Here is a 20,686-nt window from a genome sequence, read left to right on the forward strand (position 1 = left end):
TTGGTTTACAGTACAGAGAAAATGAGCTTTGATTATGAAGACATGTGATAGGGGCTGAAATATCTGGGGCCTTGACATCCTTTCTACCCACTTGTTGACTAAGCTGCAGACATTTGACCAATATCTTCAGGATTTTTGTCATAGTAAAGTAGCAATTACACTATTATGTGCATAGTATATTCTTTAAATTACAAATAACCTTTTTTGTTTTTTTTTAACTCTTCATTACTGTAGTAGTCTGCAGTCCGATTACTAATCTATTAAATATATAGAAAATATATTTATTATATAAGCTTTAAATATATTTTAAATTAAATAGGTAGCAATTAAGTGCTATCCACCTGTCTTGAAGTAGTTGTGTCTGCAGTTGGCCCCTGGTAATTGCATATGTTGTTATTGTTCTCAGGACACAATCTCCACACTTAGGAGATACATTTTCTTTCTTTTCTTTTGAGGGCAGGGGAGAGAGAATTATCTTCCAAACAGAGCAATCACAACTGGTCTTTCCTGATATTTTAACTGAATTGTTAGTTATGTGTTTTCTTACATTTGTCTGCTTTTCAGCCATAGATACTTAATGGCATCTAAATTGTAACCATGACAATAAGCTATAGTTACAAGGGTAGAAAAAGTGAAAATTGATTTTATGAATAAAAGAGTAAATCTGATTTCTTTCACGTTTCTTTTTCTAGTAGATATAAATGCACTTGACAAGTTAGTGATTGGGATAAAATCACAGTTTTACTGCTACTTCTTACTGTAAAGTTTATTGTTTTGTGCATGCAGAGATAGAAAATGTTCTATGAAAATCATCTTTGTATAAAATGAGGCAGTCCTATTCAGAATGAGCAGGGGTGGTTTAAATGGGAGAAATAATTAAATATTTAAAAGGTCTTCAGTTTACTCTGATTTGGCAAGCTTTTGACAAAAGCCATGTCTTTATTCATTTTCTTGGTTTCCTATGTAAGAAAGGACTACATAAAAGGAATTAGGATTGAAGATCTGTTATTGTTCTCATTTTTCCTTATATTTTGGACATTTGCTTGCAGACAGTTTCACTGCCTTTTCTTCTCCCATTTTTAAGGTTTTACAAATTTGATTTGAAAAGCTTAAGCCTTTAAAAGCCTTACAGCAAGAAGGCGAATTGCTAGCAAGGTGCAGGTTTGGTGCCTCCTGCCCCGGAGAGATCACTGCCTACTCAGGTGTCTTTCGAGATGTTATATTCTGTTGAATGGTGAAAACTGAGCCCAGCTGCTGAATTTTGTTTTTAAAAAGCTAGCTTACTGCAGCAGCAATTTGTGAGGAAGAACTTAGAATGCCTTAGGCAGAGAAGATTTCCATTTCTTTATAATTCACTTCAGGAGAGTCTAGCTTGCTTGTTTTTTTGTGGATAGTGGTTGGTTTTAACTTGTGCTAGAGAAGTTAGGCTGTTTGAAAATAAAAATCCAAAGTTTTTAAATAGTTCCTAAAAAGTGAAGAAGACCTGCCAGCTCTACCAGACATTTTTACTTTCTCGGCTCTTGTGTTACTTTCCTAGAAGTAATAAAATTGTTTTGTTGCATTTGTGCTGGATCATTATCTTGCCTTGTGCCTTCTCTCTCTTCCTTATTCTGCATTTTCTAGCTTACCTGTGTCACAGATTTGCTTTCTAAAACATAAATGTACATCTTATTTTCTTTCATGAGGAGAAAAGTTGATTGTTTTGTGTCTCAGCTTTGTCTTTTCCTTAGCCTCTCATGTCTAATAGCTTCATATATTCTGCTGGAACAGGAGTTCAGAGGGAATGTCCTCTTGTGCTCCAGTCTGTTTCTGTTTTATTGCTGTCATTTTTCATTGTTCACTTCTTCATATCTCTTAACATGTTATATATTTGTATCATATCATACTCTTTCAAAGTTTGAGGCATCTTTTAAGAAAATACATAATGAGATAGAAAATAAACATCATAATCCTTGAAAATGTATACTAGAATAACAGGTAAAGGACTGAGGGAAGCAGGAATGCAGATGCATGCATATAAAATCCTCTGTGGTAGAAAATACTATGTGAAATGTCTTTCATGAAAAAAAAAAAGCTGGATTTAGCACTCTCAAGAAGGAAAAAAACCACCAATTTAGTCATAAAAATAGCTATAACAGTGTGTGCTAACCATCAGAAAGAAGCTATATGTTGACGCCGAAGATTGGAGTCCTTTTTTTCAAAATGATCATTGGTAGTTACTTAAGTCCTCCAGCCACATCCTGTGAAGTGAAATTTGCTACAAGTCACAATTTCACAGTTTTTCTGTTCCAAGAAAAAAAAAAATACTAGCATCTGGGAGGTTGCCAATTTCAGAACTTTTCTGTGAAGTGCAAGGGAGGGAAATCAGCCTCAGAATCACCCCTCCTCTTCCAGAGATTAGACCAGGAGCATCCCACATTGCAGAGCTGGCTGGAAGGCACTGGTGTGTTTCCATCAGCGGCAGGCAGGTCCAACCCATTGTTTTTAACACTGACATGGTCTCTAGAAGAAAAAGTGCTCAAGAAATTGATGAATGTTAAATGATGAGGCACTGGTGGTCATAGGCAAGAAATTCAAGAGGCCAAAAAAGATTGGAGTCTCTAATAGTAAGCAACAAGTTAGCAGAGAGGATAATGAAAGTGGCAGAGTTTTCTGCTTGGCCTAGAAGGCATTAGAGATTAATAGATCATCCTGGATGAAAAGGCAAGAAAACATGAGTTTTTATGTTTAACAATAAATATGGAAAGAAAGACAATTGTAGTAAAATAGATATTTTAAGCTAGTTATTTAACCTTTAGAGTGTAACAGTCATTTATTGTGTGACATGTATTGAAATGTCATGATTTTAACATGCTGTTCATTTAAATCATTACCATGCAGTTTACATTGACATTAGTAGTTAATGTATACTGCTAAATTTAAGAATACAGCAATAGGTTTTACATTTTGTTTGTGTATTTAAATTTTGTTTCTGAAATGGACACAAGTTTCTGCCACCAGGGTGAGCTTAAAAACACAAACACAAGTAGTAAAGATAAAAGATAAATGAGAGACTAGACTCAAGTCAATTTATCTTTCTTTTTTCCTCCATCTGGAGCAAGTAATTTGCAACACAAAAAATCATCAGCATGTCATGAGACATGAACTTAAATGGGTACACTTTATGCCTCAGTAGAAATAAATGTACTGAGTTTATAAAGGAGATACAATAGGAAGTTGTGTTGTATTGTATATTATAACACAAGAGCTATTAGATCAGCAATCATATATAAAGAACTACTGTGACACTATTTTATTGAAGATCTGAGATTTTATGATTTATTATGGCTGAAAACTGTACATGTGATAAAATTTTATCAAATATCCCCCCCCCCGTTTCTCTTCTAAATACCAGGAGGATAAGAATTTCTTCTAAAACTTGGAGTCCCAAGTTTTTCAAATGTCCCTTATTTTTTGTGGGCCTGTTATAGTCACATAAGTCATGCCTGGTGGTCTTCGTGCCACACACATGGAACCAAAGATCCAGACTGCTACCATTAAGGTTGTTCTTACCCTTTTAGTATTTTATGATGAAAGTAAGATACTCTTGTTTGGTTTTTTGTTTGTTTTTAACTTAAAAGCCTAGAAGCAATTGAAGTAAATGGTAAAAATTTGCTTCATTCTTATACCTTCCCCTACCATGACCATGCCCTCCACTTCTAGAAACACACACACAATGTATAAGAGAAGTCTTGAATAAAATACAAACTGTGAATACAAGTGTATGTATGCATGTGCATGTGTGTGTAAATATGCACACACATTTGGTTTTGCTTTGCTTTAACGTAAATGAGCATGCATTACACATTCTTCTGTGACTTAAGTTTTCTTCCCTTAACAGGATTGTAAAACTGTGTGTTTCTATGTGAGTATATAAAGATGTGCTTCCTCCTTTTTAATGCCTGAGTACTATCCATTATTTTGAAATTTTATATATAAACATTATAAGTAGATATTTTAGGTTTTTCTCCAAGTTTTCCCTTTACATACAGTGGTAAAGATTTTTTTCTGCATATCTGAGTGTTTCTGTCAAGTAGATGCTTCTAAGTACATACAACTGCTGGGCAACAGTATGTGTGCATGCATGTATGTGTATGTGTTTTCAACGGACCTTTATTTTATTTATTTATATGTGGTGCTGAGAATTGAACCCAGTTCCTCAGACATGCTAGGCAAGTACTCTATCAGTGAGCTATAGCCCCAGCTCAGTGTCTGTATTTTTATGTTGGTAGTCAGTTTGCCCATCCAAAAATGCTTAATGATCTATACCCTTACTGATACCAACTATTATTCCAATTTGTGCTTTCTATGTTACCAGGGTACAAAAATATATAAATCTTTCTGGAATGGTGGTACACACATATAATCCCAGCTACTCAAGAGGCTAAGGCTGGAGGATTACAAGTTCAAGGACAACCTTGGCAACTTGGCCAGACTCTGTCTCAAAATAAAAAATGAAGAAGGACTGGGGGTATAGCTCAGTGATAGAAGTCTGTGAGTTCAATCTCTCTCTCTCTCTCTCTCTCTCTCTCTCTCTCCCTCTCTCCCTCTCTTTCTCTCTCTCTCTCTCTGTCTCTCTCTCTCTCACACACACACACACACACACATGCAGAATATAAGTCTTGATAAATACTTGAAGTTTTAATGTTATTAAACTTTTAAAAATAAGTTGTTTCAAATTTCCCTATATCATTAGGTTTGTGAACAGATAAAACAGAATAAAATAATTCAAAGAAATCATTATAAAATATCCATTAAATTTTAACATTCCATGAAAACTTCAACATAACCCAGACCACCACTCTGTTATTTGATCAGTTCTTATAAAGACTAGAAATCAACCATATCTTAGAATTCAATAAAATTGTCATAATGTTTCTTTAATTTTTTTTATTCTCTCTTCCTATCTGGCTCAGAAGAATCAAATATATTTTTCTATCAATAACAAAAGCAGTAGCCACTAGGCATGGTACACACATACCTGTAATCCCAGTGGCTCAGGAGGCTGAGGCAGGAGAATTGTGAGTTCAAAGCCAGCCTCAGCAAAAGCGAGGCACTAAGCAACTCATTGGGTCCCTGTCTCTAAATAAAATACAAAATAGATCTAGGGATGTGGCTCAATGGTCAAGTGCCCCTGAGTTCAGTCCCCAGTGCCCAAAAAAATAGCAATAGTCGCTATCAAAACAAGCAGAAATCAAAATTCTTAATCATCATCATTGGAGGTAATTAGAGCACAACATCTCACTATCTCACTCCAGAGGTTCCCAAACTTTTTGGTACCTTAAAACCTTAGAGTTGCCAGTGAAGTTATTTTTCTTTTGGAGAGCGGGGGTCTAAGGAGGTGCTTGTGGCAATACCAGGAATTGAACCCAGGGGCACTTTATCACCAAGCCACATCCCCAGCCCTATTATTTTTATTATTATTATTATTATTATTATTATTATTTTAAGGCAGAGTCTTACTAAGTTGCTAAGAGCCTCCCTAAATTGCTGCAACTGCTTTTGAACTTGAGGTTCTCCTGCCTCGACCCCCTAAATCACTGGAATTACAGGCATGTGCCACCATGCCCAGTACTAGTACAGCTATTTAACCCTTGATTCCCAGGCCTCACCCTACCCAATTAAATTCAAGAGTTTAGAGTGAAAACCAGGCAAAGATAGTCTTTAAGTAGACCCCCAGGATTAGGATGCAAATTTTGGAAACCACTGTCTTATCCTAAAAACTAGTAATTAAAAAAAAATTAAGTTTACCTTATCTGTTCTGGATAGATTGATGTTATGCCCCATAACCAAATAACTGTATCATCACTAATCATCTAAAACATGCCATAAAAACTCTTACTGATAAATATAGAAAGAATAATAAAATTAGAAAAAATCACCAATTATCAAGTCTTAGTGAGGTAATCACTTTAAGCAAAGACCATAGGTGGATGCTAAATCCTGCAGGTTCTGAGCCCTAGCTGCACATTACAATTGCCTCCTGAATTTTTTTAAATCCCAATATTCTGGCTACAATTTAGACTGATTGAAGTGGACTCTTTGGGTGTGGGACTCAGGCAGCAATAGGTTTTAAATTAAATTTCATCCTTCAACCCAGCTGATTGCAGTGTGCAGCTAAAGTTGAGGACTACTGCATTAAAAGAAGGGGTGACGGTGAAACTGATAGTAGAAGGATCACACTGCCATTACCTGAACTAGCTGATTGATCTTGGCAACCCTGAAAGTTTTGCTATTATATGGTATAAAGTATGAGCACTAGCCATACGGTGTTCTGACCAAAAGGTTTGACCTGAAAGATTTTATCTCTTTCTGCTTAAAGAGATATTGAAGCTAGAGGAATATGTAAATGCACCATGAAAAAAAGATTAGACAACTTCCAAATATGAAGGAGCTTACAAGTTTATTGCTATGGTTCCCTCAGTGAGTCAAGAATATGAAAATGAAGGAGCAGCAACCCCTGTCTAGATTAAGGGATGTAAGTAACCATTGTACTCAAAAACAATCAGAGAACCTTATTTCAGCCTGACTGATGCAAGCCAACCAAAAACATATTTCTGAGACATCAGAAAAATTTGAATATGAAGTCATTATATAGTGTTATGAAATAATTAAGGTTTTACAATATCCTTATTTTATAGAGGCACATATGGAAATATTTACAGTTGAAATGAGTTCATATGATGGATCTGTTTTAAAATTCTGTAACAGAAGAAAGGAAAAAGATAAATGGAGCATAAAAATTGTGGCATGATATTGATAAATATTAAACCTGGGGGTGGTTTGTACATTTTTTATTTTATTTGTATATATATTTACATATATATTTTTGTGTGTGTTTGGAAACTTTAATTTTAAGCAACTTAAGTAGAAATTTTTTTAATAAACACTTGAAACATTAAAGTGGAATATCAGATGACAAGCTAAAGCCAGCCAAATTTTGACCACATTCTGAAGGGTTATTCCTGACAAAATAATAAAAAAGAAATCAGCTATGAAATGGATGACATGAGTTTCTGAGCCAGTAGATACTATTTGTGTTTCCATATACTTAGGTTTTTGTTAAGTGAACTTTTATCAAGCAAAATTACTTGTACAGTCAGCTCTTGCATCTACAAATTCAGTCAACTGAAGATGGAAAATATTTTAACATCATATTGTTGTTGATGCTACGGTGTATTTAGGCCTACAATTGCTGCATCTGTATTGACTGTGTGTAGACTTTTTTTCTTGCTGTCATTCCCTAAACAATACTGTATAACAATAATTTATATAATATTTATATTGTATTAGGTATTATAAGTTATCTAGAGATGACTTAAAGTATATAAGAGGATTATATAGTTACAAATGCTGCATCTTTTTATATAAAGGACTTGAGTATCCATAGATTTTTATATTTGGGGCAGTCCTAGAACCAGCGCCCCATGGTTACTAAATACAAAAGAACAAATGAATAGGATTAGAGGTCAGCCTTTCTAGTTCAAAATTACAAATTCATCACTATGATTGTGCATGGGCCACAACCAAGAATAGTAGTAGCATTTTGCTTTAGCAAACATGTATCTGACTAATCCTGAGCCAATTGTACAATATGTGAACATATCACAAAAGTATAAAATGGAGTGAGAGAACACTTTGTATGAAAATGAGACGTCGAGTTTTAGTCTTTACCATTCTATGTTTGACACAGAAGTGTTAAATAAATATTTAAATTTTTTCATGCTTTTAGAGCTATGGGAAGAAATGTTATATTAACTATTTAAAATACAATATAAACTGTCAAGTCTGAAAACTCTTCTTTTTCCTTCACCACTTCCTCATCACACTGAGCCTTAATTGTTCAGTTTACTTTGGGAAACGGGAATGTCTACCATCTATATTTCAGACATCATTCTTATGCCACAGTTAGTTTAACTTTATCTTCCTAAAGTTTACCTAAAAGATAACCAAGAGATAAATATAGAAAAGTTCTTTTTTCTTTTGCTATTTCAAAAGGACCATTTTTTTAATAGTGTTCATCATCCTTTACAGGTTCATGTAAAGTATTTTTAAGAAGGTTTTTTTGGCATGGAAATGGAGAAGGTTTTTTGTTTGTTTTGCCTTTTTACAAAAGAATATAGTATCTTATAGTTCTCATTTTCAGATATTCTCATATCTGTATTTGGTAACATTTTTTCCCCAAAAGTTATAAAATGTATCTTTGAAAAATAAAATATTCTGGAGTGGCTTTTGAGAACTTAATTGTATTTTCCACAGGCTACTGACTTTTCAGATTACAGTGAATTTTTTATTTAGTCTCTTTTCCAACTTTTGATGTGGAAAACACAAGCCCTGTGGCCATTTATGAACAATACCTGTTAAACTTGGTTGTGGAAAATTTACACATCTGGTCTGTTTCTTTTTATATTTCTTAATTTGTTGCTTTTTCTTTTATAGATATAAAGTATAAATTTTCTATGGTATATGTGACATGTGTATTTAGACTAAAAATACGTAATAAACACTCATTTTGATAACATGACTACCTGTAGAAATTCCTATTCCAGTTTCTTTTTTCTGGAGTTATTATTGATGGTTTTGTATTCTTGAATAGAATTTAGAAATATAAATATATTTATGAATAAGACCTCTTTCTGGTGATATACAAAACTAAAATACATTTCAGGTTTGTTATTGTAAAAATCAAAGCACTGCTTTATCAGTTTATACAAAGTTTACTTAAACTAGAACATTGAATCCATGCAGACAAGCTTTTAACAATGAATTTCAAGAGCATACTAGCTGATTTTTAAAGTGAACCAGAAAATACTTCATTAATGGTTTCTATTTCCCAAACCTTTTCATGTAACATTTTCTAGATGAGTGAAGTTTTGGAGCCATTATTAATATTTAAAAGATAATATACATAAAAACTTCACTCAAAGTGGATCAAGGACCCAGAAATTAAACCAAAGACCTTGTGCCTAATAGAAGAAAAAGTAGACCCAAACCTTCACATGTCATATTAGGCCCTGACTTCCTTAATAAGACTTCTATAGTGCAAGAATTAAAATCAAGGATCAATAAATGGGATGGATTCAAACTAAAAAGCTTCTTGTTGACAAAAGAAACAATCAGTGAGATAAATAGACTACAGAATGGGAGCAAACTTTTACCACACATACATCAGATAGAGCACTAATCTCTAGGATATATCAAGAACTCACAAATCTTAACATCAAAAAAAAAAAAACAAATAACCCCGTCAATAAATGGACCAAAGAACTGAACAGACACTTCTCAGAAGATGATATACAATCAATTAACAAACATGAAGAAGTGTCCAAAATCTCTAGCTATTAGAGAAATGCAAATCAAAACTACTCTAAGATTTCATCTCACTCCAGTCAGAATGGCAGCTATTAAGAATACAAACAATAATAAGTATTGGTGAGGATGTGGGGGGGAAAGGCACACTCATACATAGCTGGTGGGGCTGCAAATTGGCACTGCCCATATAGAAAGCAGTGTGGAGATTCCTTGGAAAACTGGGAATGGAACCACCATTTGCCCCAGCTATCCCACTCCTTGGTCTATACCTTAAGGACTTAAAAACAGCACCCTACAGGGACACAGCACAATTCATGATAGCTAAATTCCGGAATCAACCTAGATACCCTTCAGTAGATGAATAAATAAGGAAAATGTGATATATATACACAATGGAATATACTCAGCATTAAAAGAGAATAAAATCATGGCATTTGCAGGTAACAAATGGATGTAGTTGGAGAAGATAATGCTAAGTGAAGTAAGCCAATCCCAAAAAACCAAATGCCGAATGTTTTCTCTATATAAGTATGCTGATTCATAATGGGGGTCGCAGGTGGAGCATGGGAGGAATGGAGGAATTTTAGATAGGGCAAGGGGGAAGGAAGGAAAAGGAGGGGCCACGGGGGTAGGAAAGACAGTGGAATGAGATGGATATCATTACCCTAAGTACATGTATTTCAGACACAAATAGTGTGACTCTACTTTGTGTACAACCAGAGACATGAAAATTGTGCTCTATATGTGTAATATGAACTGAATTGCATTCTGCTGTCATATATAACAAATTAGAATAAATTAAAAAATAATATAAATATTCATAAGACCCAAGAACCTAGATGTACTCAAGAGAATCAAACTAGAAATAGTTTCAAGAAACATGGTTTTCTGCCATTTCTCTCTGACTTTATTTCCATTAAAATTCAATTCTTAGATATCATTTGTATATAGTAGTTTATAATCTGAGTCAACCAACTCTTAAGTATCTGTAATGTTCCTAAAATATCAGTCAGCATCCATTTTTTTCCTGTGAACTAAAGAACTTTTGGTGCTTTATATTTCTATTACTATATTTACATTTTCACTCTGAAATTATGGTTTCCAATGACCTCATTCCCTCTGATAATTAGTTTTTCAGCTGTAGAAATACATCTTATGTTTCACAGAAGGTGCTGAAGAGGAAAAATCTTTGCACTGCCATATCCCAGATCCTCTTCCAGAATTAAGCCCACAGCTCTCCTTCTTACTGATAGGAAGCACCGGCATATTTCTACACCTCTGTGCACAATGGACTCTCTCAGTCAAAACAGGAAGTTCTCATGAAGTGTTGTCTCTGGGTATGATCACCTAACCTAAACTCACAGCCCAGAGAGTTAAAAGAAACTGTCAGAGTTATCATATGCCTTAACATTATATGACACACTTTCCCAAGATTCCTGCCAGAACCCACATTACACCATCTTTACATAAGAGCAAATCTCTAAACTCCATAGCAAGCAACTCACAAATAAGGAGAACCCAGTGTGAAGTTATGGCATGCTGGACTGTGAAAGACTAGTTACCAGGTTGTATATACTAAAAATCTCCTAACTGATCTCTAGGTTCCTGTTTCCATGGTGATTTTACACAGTGCAGACCTTTCTCTTGACACAGTATAAACAGCAAGACACACAGATTAACAAAGCAGAGCCATTTTAATAACTTCAGATTCTTTACTCAGGACTTTCTGATAATCATGTTTTATATACTTTGGATATTTGGGCATGTACGTCACAAAAACACATAAGATAATCCACATTACATTTCATTTTTTACTGTGATCTTATTGAGGTGGGTAATGGACCAGATTTTCATAGCCCCACAGCATTATTATTCCTTACTTGCTCATATTTTTCTTAGATATAACCTTCTACTTTTCCTTATTAATCATCTTTTAAAATAATATTGGAGCATTCAGATAAAATATAACAGGCAAGAATGACCCTGGTTCCATAGTCTCCCATCTTAGACACAGATGGGGATTTCATTCCACTTTGAAGCATGTTCAAGTTCTATATTTTTAAATATACATTTTCTTGGTAGATACTAATCAATGTTTGAAAATCCCCCACAATATATTTTTGATGTCCTCAAAAACATGTTTGTGATGTTTTTTAAAGTAACATGTGTTCTTCAGTACATAGATTAAAGAAGCAGCATTCACATCCTATTTGACATTTTTACTTATTAAAATTATCTCTCAGTTTCTTGTCCCAATCGTGTTAAATCACAGTGTGTCAGCTATTTAATTATAAGTTCCAGCATTAGTCATGAAATGGTTAATCACATTCTATATGTCTATGTGTTCTCTGGTATTTTTGGCTAGTGTTTTCTTCATTCCACATAACAGATGTTTTAAAAAACATTCATTTTAAAGTAGAATCACATGAGTAAGACATAATGGGTAAATGTGACCCTTACCATTCTACAATCAGGAATATTTTTATACAGAAATTAGGAAATGAGTCCTCTCTTTATCTAAGATATGTGGTTCTATGGACATACATTTATACATATGTATGTATAAAATTTATGAATTACAGGTTATCAAAGAAATAAAGTAAATAATAGTAAAACTTTTGAAAGCCATTTAACTTTTTTTAATTATTTAGAAGACATTTCAGGATCTTTTTGTCTCTGTAGATATTCATTATTGTTTGGACTTCACTGTGCAAGTAGAAAAGTGACTCAGCCTATAGAAATTGGTTGATTTATACTTCATTTTAAATAAATCTCTTTTGTCACATTTTTACAACTCTAACTTATACATTTACTTTTGACATTGGACATAAAACCTATACTCTATTCTCTAAACCCAGTCATTTAAAACTTCAAGTTAGATTCTAGGTACATAAGCATTTAGTATTTTAGTGTTCTAGATACCATCTCAATGTCTGTTTAAATACTCTGTTTCTTGGGGCATATTATTTTCAAATATATGAAAGAGAGTCAGGTGATAACATTTGGAAGTAACATGTCTATATATTTTTAGGTTAATGTTTGTTTCATTTTTGTAATTTTGGAAATACTAATACTGTTTAAGTTTTACAATTATGGTTACCAGTGTAGAATAACAAATTTTGTAAGTTGTGTTTGCTGAAAGGTTATGTATTTTATGTAGCTTCTCATTTAAAAAAAAAAAAAAGAGTTTGAATGAACACAATTACTTGCAACAATTGTGTTTGGTTTCTGAGAAAATGTTTCATTGGTTGAAAAGACATAGTTGCTCAGGTATAATTTTTTAGGGTGTATATTCTCTTTTCCTGTTTAATACCTCTGAATAGTTGTGGGTTCTTTTTTTTGTTTGTTTGTAGGGCAGCCTTTTGGTTTCCATGGTGATAATTTTTCAGATCCTGACACTGCATTCCACCTGGCATTTCCAAGCCAAACCCCTTGATGTGTTGATGTCACAGGTTTTATCTTGCATTAAAACTGAAATTGAGCGCTGTTTGAATATCTCTTTGTTTTAAGGACAGTGCATTTTCCCGTGTTTGTGAAGTTTTAAGGCTGTCACGGTCTATCTATAATTTGTTGCCAATTCATATTGCTATTCCTGTGTTCCCTTCCTGGGTGAAATAAAGGTAAACTGCTCTGCTGCATAGGCCTAATGCTGTCAGCTCCTCTACAGTTATCCCAGGCTTTCCAATTCCCCGTGACTCTTCTAGCATAGTATACTCTATGTCTTTTACCTATTCTTTAACAAAACTCCTTTAGGAATTGCTGTGTAAGAATGTTTAGAACTCTGGAAACTTATAAGATTTACAAATGAAGCAGATCACTTTCCAGTATTAGCCTGACAGTGACTCAGATCATGTTTCAGCATGTACCAGGGAAACCACATACAGTCTATAATCTTCATTGAAATTCCAGTCTTGAGAATTCATAACCATCACAGAACTCTCCCACCTAGTAGTATACTGTCAAATTATGTATCAGGAGACAGGTCTTTAAGGACATGTACTGAGAATGTCAGCACATCTTTCCAGAGGCTGAGAAACAAAACCTACTTGAGCTTGAATATGACTTCAAGTTAGAGATTTAGAATGCAGTGGGATTTCCCAGTTCTCCCTTAAACCTCACATTCACCTTCCAAACTCGCTTGCAACGTCTACAAATTTTACTTTGCTTACATAGCAAATATACAATAAGGTAACGCTAAGCACAGTCCTAAGCATGAATCAGTAAGCAATAAAGAGAAGCTGCTATTTACTGGGAATATGTTTCTTCGACAAATATTTACTGAGCACCTGCTGAGTTCAATGTACTGAGGTTACAATAGTAAACAAACCAGACAAAAGACTCTGCCCTCCTTAAGTTTATATTCCATTGGAGAAAGATAAGTGCTATGCCCAAAGGAAAAGCTGGCTTCCTGTGGTAAATGGATGCTGTTTGGATATTAATTCCTATTAGATTTTTTTCCTATATCCCTTTCCCTCAAGTACACATGTATGCACATATGCACAGTTTTTTCTCATAACTGCATTCCTTGAGCCTAGTCTATAGCAGGGCCCTAGGAAAGAAAGAAGAAAAGCCAAGGAGAAAGACTAATAAAGATATTGAAATCCTTAGGATTGTTGTATGTTGAGCTAAGAGTAGAATATGGACTTATTTAACATCTTTGAAATAAGAATGAAGCAGTATTCCTGGAAAAAAAATATGTTAACACCATAAAGGTTGAATTTGAGAAAAGACTTTATTCATGGGAAAATATTTTTTTTAGATCCTGGAGAAAAGAGGATATTTGAGTGGAATTGGGAAAGGGCAGCATGATCTACAACATCCAAGTTTATAGCATAAAAATCTTGAATTAGAATAGGGAAGGGGATAGACTGAGTTTAAGTGGTTTGTTGTTCTTGTTGTTGTTGTTCCCAAGTTCAATATGACAAATGGTAAAGTTGAAAATAAAATGAGATAATGGAAGAGATGGGTTTGGTTAAGGGAAAACAGTGATAAGATTAGACTTGTCTTTATTCATCTAGGAAAGACCAATGGAATAAATTCGATGTGTAAGAAGTTAAAGTTTCTGTTATTTGCAACTCTGAAAACTTTATAAAATTCCTTTGCTTGTAAATAACATGAAATATAAAAGTCTATCCAACCTTCAGAGATTTCTTCACCAAGCCCCATAAAGTGATCACTATAAAATGATTTATTTTGAAAGTTTGGGTGCAGTGGCCCATGCCTACAATTCCATCTACTCAGGATGCTAAAGCAGGAGGATCACAAGTTTAAAGCCACACTGGGCAACTTAGGAGACCCTGTCTCAAAATAAAATGAAAGTTCTGGGGATATGGTTCCATGGTAAAGCATTTGGTTAAACCCTGAGTTTAATCCCCAGTACAATAAAGGGAGCAGGGGAAGTTACAGAGAACCTTTTTCAAAAATACTTGGTCATCATTTTCATTCTCTCTTAATGTTCTTGGAGGAAGACATCTGAGAGATGTGTTTTCTAAGAGGGAACAAAGATCACTTTGCACATTTTGATTTAACACAGTGCAAAGGTGAATTTGGGACTTGTAATAAGACAAACATTTATGAAATTCAACAAAATATTATCATAAGGGGCTGGGGATATGGCTCAAGTGATAGCGCACTCGCCTGGCATGCGTGCGGCCCGGGTTCGATCCTCAGCACCACATACAAAAAAAAAAAAAAAAAAACAAAGATGTTGTGTCCGCCAAAAAACTAAAAAATAAATATTAAAATTTTCTCTCTCTCTCTCTTTCTCTCTCTCTCTCTCTCTCTCTCTCTCTCTCTCTCTCTTTCTCTCCCTTAAGAAAAATATTATCATAAGCTCGTTATGTGGAACATTCATATAGATAAGAATTAAAATGACTGAGCTATTTAAGGTAAAAAACATTTATGTACTAGCAAATTATAAAATGTTGTTGACAAATATCTGAACCTTTTAAAATAAGTTCTTATATAATAATTATCATTACAGTTAGCTGATTAAACTTATCTACTTACAGATGTGCCAAATACTGGTATAAGCAAACCTAGAGTTTCTGACACTGTCCACCCCAACAACTATCTCATCAGGACAGAGCCAGAACAAGGGACCCTCTACTCACCAGAACAGACATCTCTCCATGAAAGTGAGGGTCTGTTGTATTATCTTTTAAGTATTAGATTTGCTTTCAATATTTTCTTTTTTGAAAATGAACATCAGAACTGTATAACAAAGATATTCTGGTTTCATTTCTGCAGGATCCTTGGGTAACTCAAGAAGTTCAACACAAATGAATTCTTATTCTGACAGTGGATACCAGGAAGCAGGGAGTTTCCACAACAACCAGAACTTGAGCAAGGCAGATAATAGACAGCAACATTCATTCATAGGATCAAACAATAACCATTTGGTGAGGAATTCAAGAGCTGAAGGACAAACATTGGTTCAGGTAAGCCAAACATATCAAGAGCCTTATAAATAAGTACCCTCCTAGCTGAATACCTTTTACAGCTTTCCCTTACTAAAAGTAATGCTGATACGTGCAATTTTTAATTTATAGAATGGATAAAGTAGCAAAATCATTTTATACTATTTGAGTTACAGTGATAAGGAATTTTTTTTTATTCTTAAACAAATTATATTGGATTGTTTTTCACTTTGTGGCCACTCTGGCATAATAAATAAGAATATCCTGTAAATAAAACTTGCAGTACAATTTACTCAGTGGTTAGTTTGGTCCACCCCACCCCTTCTATTATTGATTTTTTTATCCCCAAATGCCCCCATATCCTCAAAATTGAACCATATAATTAAAAACATTATGGTTCATGTCATGGATAAAAGATGTTTTGGGGTGACAATTACCACCAAAAGTAATTATATTCAAATAATCTGACATATCATGCCTTAGCAATTACAAAACCATAATTTTGACACATGGCAATTTATAAGTTAGGTAAATGTGAAATGCTAAAAGATGTGAATAACTGTTCTGTTTAAGAGAATATTCTTTTTTTTATTTTTTTTTATTGTTGGTTGTTCAAAACATTACATAGTTCTTGACATATCATATTTCACACTTTGATTCAAGTGGGTTATGAACTCCCATTTTTACCCCATATACAGATTGCTGTATCACATCAGTTACACTTCCATTGATTTACATATTGCCATTCTAGTGACTGATGTATTCTGCTGTCTATCCTATTCTCTACTATCCCCCTTCCCCTCCCCTCCCCTCCCCTCCCCTTTTTTCTCTCTACCCCCTCTACTGTAAATCATTTCTTCCACTTGTATTATTTTTCTCTTACCCCTCCTTTCCTCTTATATGTAATTTTGTATAACCCTGAGGATCACCTTCCATTTCCATGCGATTTCCCTTCTCACTCCCTTTCCCTCCCACCTCTCATCCCTGTTTAATGTTAATTTTCTTCTCAAGCTCTTCGTCCCTACCCTGTCCTTGGTTACTCCCCTTATATCAAAGCAGTCATTTGGCATTTGTTTTTTAGGGATTGGCTGGCTTCACTTAGCATAATCTGCTCTAATGCCATCCATTTCCCTCCAAATTCTATGATTTTGTCATTTTTTAATGCAGAGTAATACTCCATTGTGTATAAATGCCACATTATTTTATCCATTCATCTATTGAAGGGCATCTAGCTTGGTTCCACAATCTTGCTATGGTGAATTGTGCTGCTATGAACATCGATGTAGCAATGTCCCTGTAGCATTCTCTTTTTAGGTCTTTAGGGAATAGACCGAGAAGGGGAATAGCTGGGTCAAATGGTGGTTCCATTCCCAGCTTTCCAAGAAATCTCCATACTGCTTTCCAAATTGGTTGCACCAATTTGCAGTCCCACCAACAATGAACAAGTGTACCCTTTTCCCCACATCCTCACCAGCACTTGTTGTTGTTTGACTTCCTAATGGCTGCCAATCTTACTGGAGTTAGATGGTATCTTAGGGTGGTTTTGATTTGCATTTCTCTGACTGCTAGTGATGTTGAGCATTTTTTCATGTACTTGTTGATTGATTGTATGTCCTGTTAAGGAATTTTTAAGCTTAAAAATCTAAAAGTGTGTTTTTCCAGTTAATTAGCTCCTATTAATGAATTCTAAAACATTCATAGGCAAGAAAGAGTAATTCTTCTATATATAAGAAGTTTGGCTTGAGAAGTCCAGAGGGACCGTTAAAAGAACTGGATGGAATGTTGTAGTTTGCAACATGTAGTTTGCACACATTTTAACTTTCCAATTATTCCCTAATTTAAAATTCTATCTTTATTGTCTTTATTTACCAAACTCCACATATTACCTCCTCTCCATAGCTATTACCATTCCAAAATTGTGAACTCACACACATTAGAGGTCTTAGAGCAGGTGTTTCAGCAGACCAGTTGCTTATGGTACCTAGAGACAAAGTACACATCCGCTTATAACATCCAAGGGTGTACAAAGTCCTTATCTCATCCTGCTTCTTTTCTTATTGTTACAATGAAATGTGGATGGGGTTGACAGCATCTGGACTTTAGCAATCACTCAGGAGATAACCAAGCAGCCTGGTCCTGGGTTTATCATCTGGAGTCCTATTTTCATTTCTCAGTCTGCTTTCCTTCTTCCCATGCCTGTTCCCCTCAGCCATTTCTTCAGTCCAGCTACAATTTTTCTTCATTGTTACGCAGCAGCAGGAAAGGTATCTGATGCCCTTTGTGTTTATAGGAGTCTACAGATTAATAGTAAAATGATCCATGGCAGAAATGTTCATTTTCTATTTTGGTCTTTTCCAGCTGAATAGGCCAAGATCCAACAGAGACTTTGAGCATTCTTCCCACTGGAATAGATAGGAGGGTGCCTTTATTGCATCCCGTTAAGTCTATCAGCTAAAGCCAAGCACTCATAATCAGAGGAGGTAAAAAGAAAATAGAAGCTACTCTTGAGCTAAAGGAATAAACAAATGTGGCTAGAGCACCTGTGCAGCCAAGCTGTTCTTTGAAGTAAATTCACAGAGGAGAGCACTGTGCCTAGACTCAATCCAAACATTCATTTATTCCTTGTCAAAAGAACACATTCATGTTATTAGCTGGGCCAACCCATAATGACTAACCATTTATAAACACTCCTCTAGCTACATTTAGAATGATGTCTTCAAAAAATTCTTTCTGTTTTACAAAAATGCATAACCTTGGCCAAACTTTGATTCACAGGGAATTAAGTAAGTATATTTCTCCAGTGATTCTTCATACTCATGAGTTATTCATGGCACTTGGAACAAAATGTCCTATGTGTTGTGAAAAATGCATAGGCAAAAGGGTAAAAAACAATGTAAAGACAATAACAAAAAGAATATTAAATGTCTTTATATTTCTTTTTACTAATTTTAGGATTCACATTAAATCACAAAAAAAAAAAAAAGACAAAGTAGAAGAAATGCACAGTGAAGAAAATTAAGATCTAAGATCTAGCTCTAAAGCATAAAGTGGAAAAGAAATTTGGGTGCCTAAAATAAATAGTGAATTCACATTCTGTAGTGAGCTGTGTGCATTTTTTTCTGTAATGACAATGGACACAAAACCCTGGATAAACCCATTCTCTTTTCTCCCCCCTCTCATCAGCCATCAGTAGCCAATCGGGCCATGAGAAGAGTTAGTTCAGTTCCATCTAGAGCACAGTCTCCTTCTTATGTTATCAGCACAGGCGTGTCTCCTTCAAGGGGGTCACTGAGAACTTCTCTGGGTAGTGGATTTGGCTCTCCGTCAGTGACCGACTCCAGACCTCTGAACCCCAGTACATATTCCTCCACCACGTTACCTGCTCAGCGGGCAGCCTCTCCATACTCACAGAGACCCGCCTCCCCAACAGCTGTGCGGCGGATTGGGTCAGTCACTTCCCGACAGACCTCCAATCCCAACGGACCAGCCCCTCAATACCAAACTACCGCCAGAGTGGGGTCCCCGCTGACCCTGACGGATGCACAGACTCGAGTAGCTTCCCCATCCCAAGGCCAGGTGGGGTCATCGTCCCCCAAACGCTCAGGGATGACCGCAGTACCGCAGCATCTGGGACCTTCACTGCAAAGGACTGTTCATGACATGGAGCAATTTGGACAACAGCAGTACGACATTTACGAGCGGATGGTTCCACCTCGACCAGACAGTCTGACGGGTAAGTAAGAGGTAGCAGCATTACATAAAGCCCAGGGAATCATTCCTGCAACTACCACTGATACAGAATGCTAATGTGGGGAAAAAAAAAAAAAAAACTCTTGTTTTTATTTGATAATTTTTATACTATAAATTTCAGGTTAACTTGTGTTTCAGGCTCTAATCCTTAATGCATGAAATCATATACATTTATATCAGCAGAAATCTTTTGCAAATGTGTACATTTTCCCCTTAAAATATTAAAGCTTAAAATGTACTTATTTTGCATTTTAGAATTGGTTGGAATTATAAGCTGTATATTGATATTTTTATGACAGATTTTTCCACTAGCCAGACCTATCCCTACATATACCTATAAGCTGTGTTAAAATGTTATCAGAATATCTGTTTAAATATTAAATTTTTCCCTTAGAAACACTGTACAGTGTGGACTAGAATATGGATTTCACTCCCTGCTGCCCTGATTTGGGCAACTCAACAGGAAATGTACAGAGCTCTTATGAATTGTGTTTAAATGCTATTCCAGTTAAATCAGAAAGGCACAGGACCTTGATTTTATACCTGTACTCTTCAGGGTTTTTTTTTTTTTTTACAAAGAATTTCTCACATACTATAAAAACTATTCTTTTTAATGCACTGAAATTTGTCTTTAGTGTTGTCAAATATATTTTAAAGTAATAAATACACAATGGTAAAAATGAAAAATAAATAGGAAAATATGAAATGAAAGGTGGAAGTCTCAATCTCCTCCTTCACCCTCACCCACCACATCAACCAGTCTATGTGTCTTCCAGGATGTTTACATACATAAATATATACATTACATATGAACATGAATATACATTGTGTTGTATTTTCTTTATACTGATGGGATTCTGTCATATATGTCTTTTATTCCTTGTTCTTTTTGCTTAATCCATTTATTCCATTGTCTCAGTTGTGGAATACCTCTTGAAAAAAAAATTGAGCAGCAACTATACCACTTATGGTAAATTTGAAATAATTATTATTTGTAGGGGCCTGTTCTTTTGAGAAAAGAAATAGGTGAATGATTACAGCATTTGAGAAAAATATATATTTAAGTATATGAAAATATATACAAGCTCTATATTATGATTTCTAATCTATTGTAATGTACCTGAGTGGATTTCATTGAAATGTTTGTAGAATTGAAAACCTGGGAC

At 34.9% G+C, this 20,686-nt stretch overlaps 1 protein-coding gene across 10 annotated transcripts in view; it reads left to right on the forward strand.

Annotated features, from left to right (window-relative positions):
- The window catches only part of PKP4 (plakophilin 4), a 239,560-nt gene that overhangs the window by 160,469 nt on the left and 58,405 nt on the right, over positions 1–20,686 (forward strand). For 6 of the 10 annotated variants that reach the window (XM_081260642.1, XM_081260647.1, XM_081260644.1 and 3 more), the window contains 3 exons: positions 15,363–15,494; positions 15,601–15,791; positions 18,954–19,503. In XM_081260642.1, the coding sequence (XP_081116768.1) occupies positions 15,363–15,494; positions 15,601–15,791; positions 18,954–19,503 (873 nt within the window). The remainder of the gene's footprint in view (positions 1–15,362; positions 15,495–15,600; positions 15,792–18,953; positions 19,504–20,686) is intronic. The other 4 variants (XM_081260643.1, XM_081260646.1, XM_081260645.1 and 1 more) reach the window with 2 other exon arrangements.

This window comes from Spermophilus citellus (assembly GCF_964194105.1).
Source record: "Spermophilus citellus genome assembly, chromosome: 11".
NCBI lineage: Eukaryota > Metazoa > Chordata > Mammalia > Rodentia > Sciuridae > Spermophilus > Spermophilus citellus.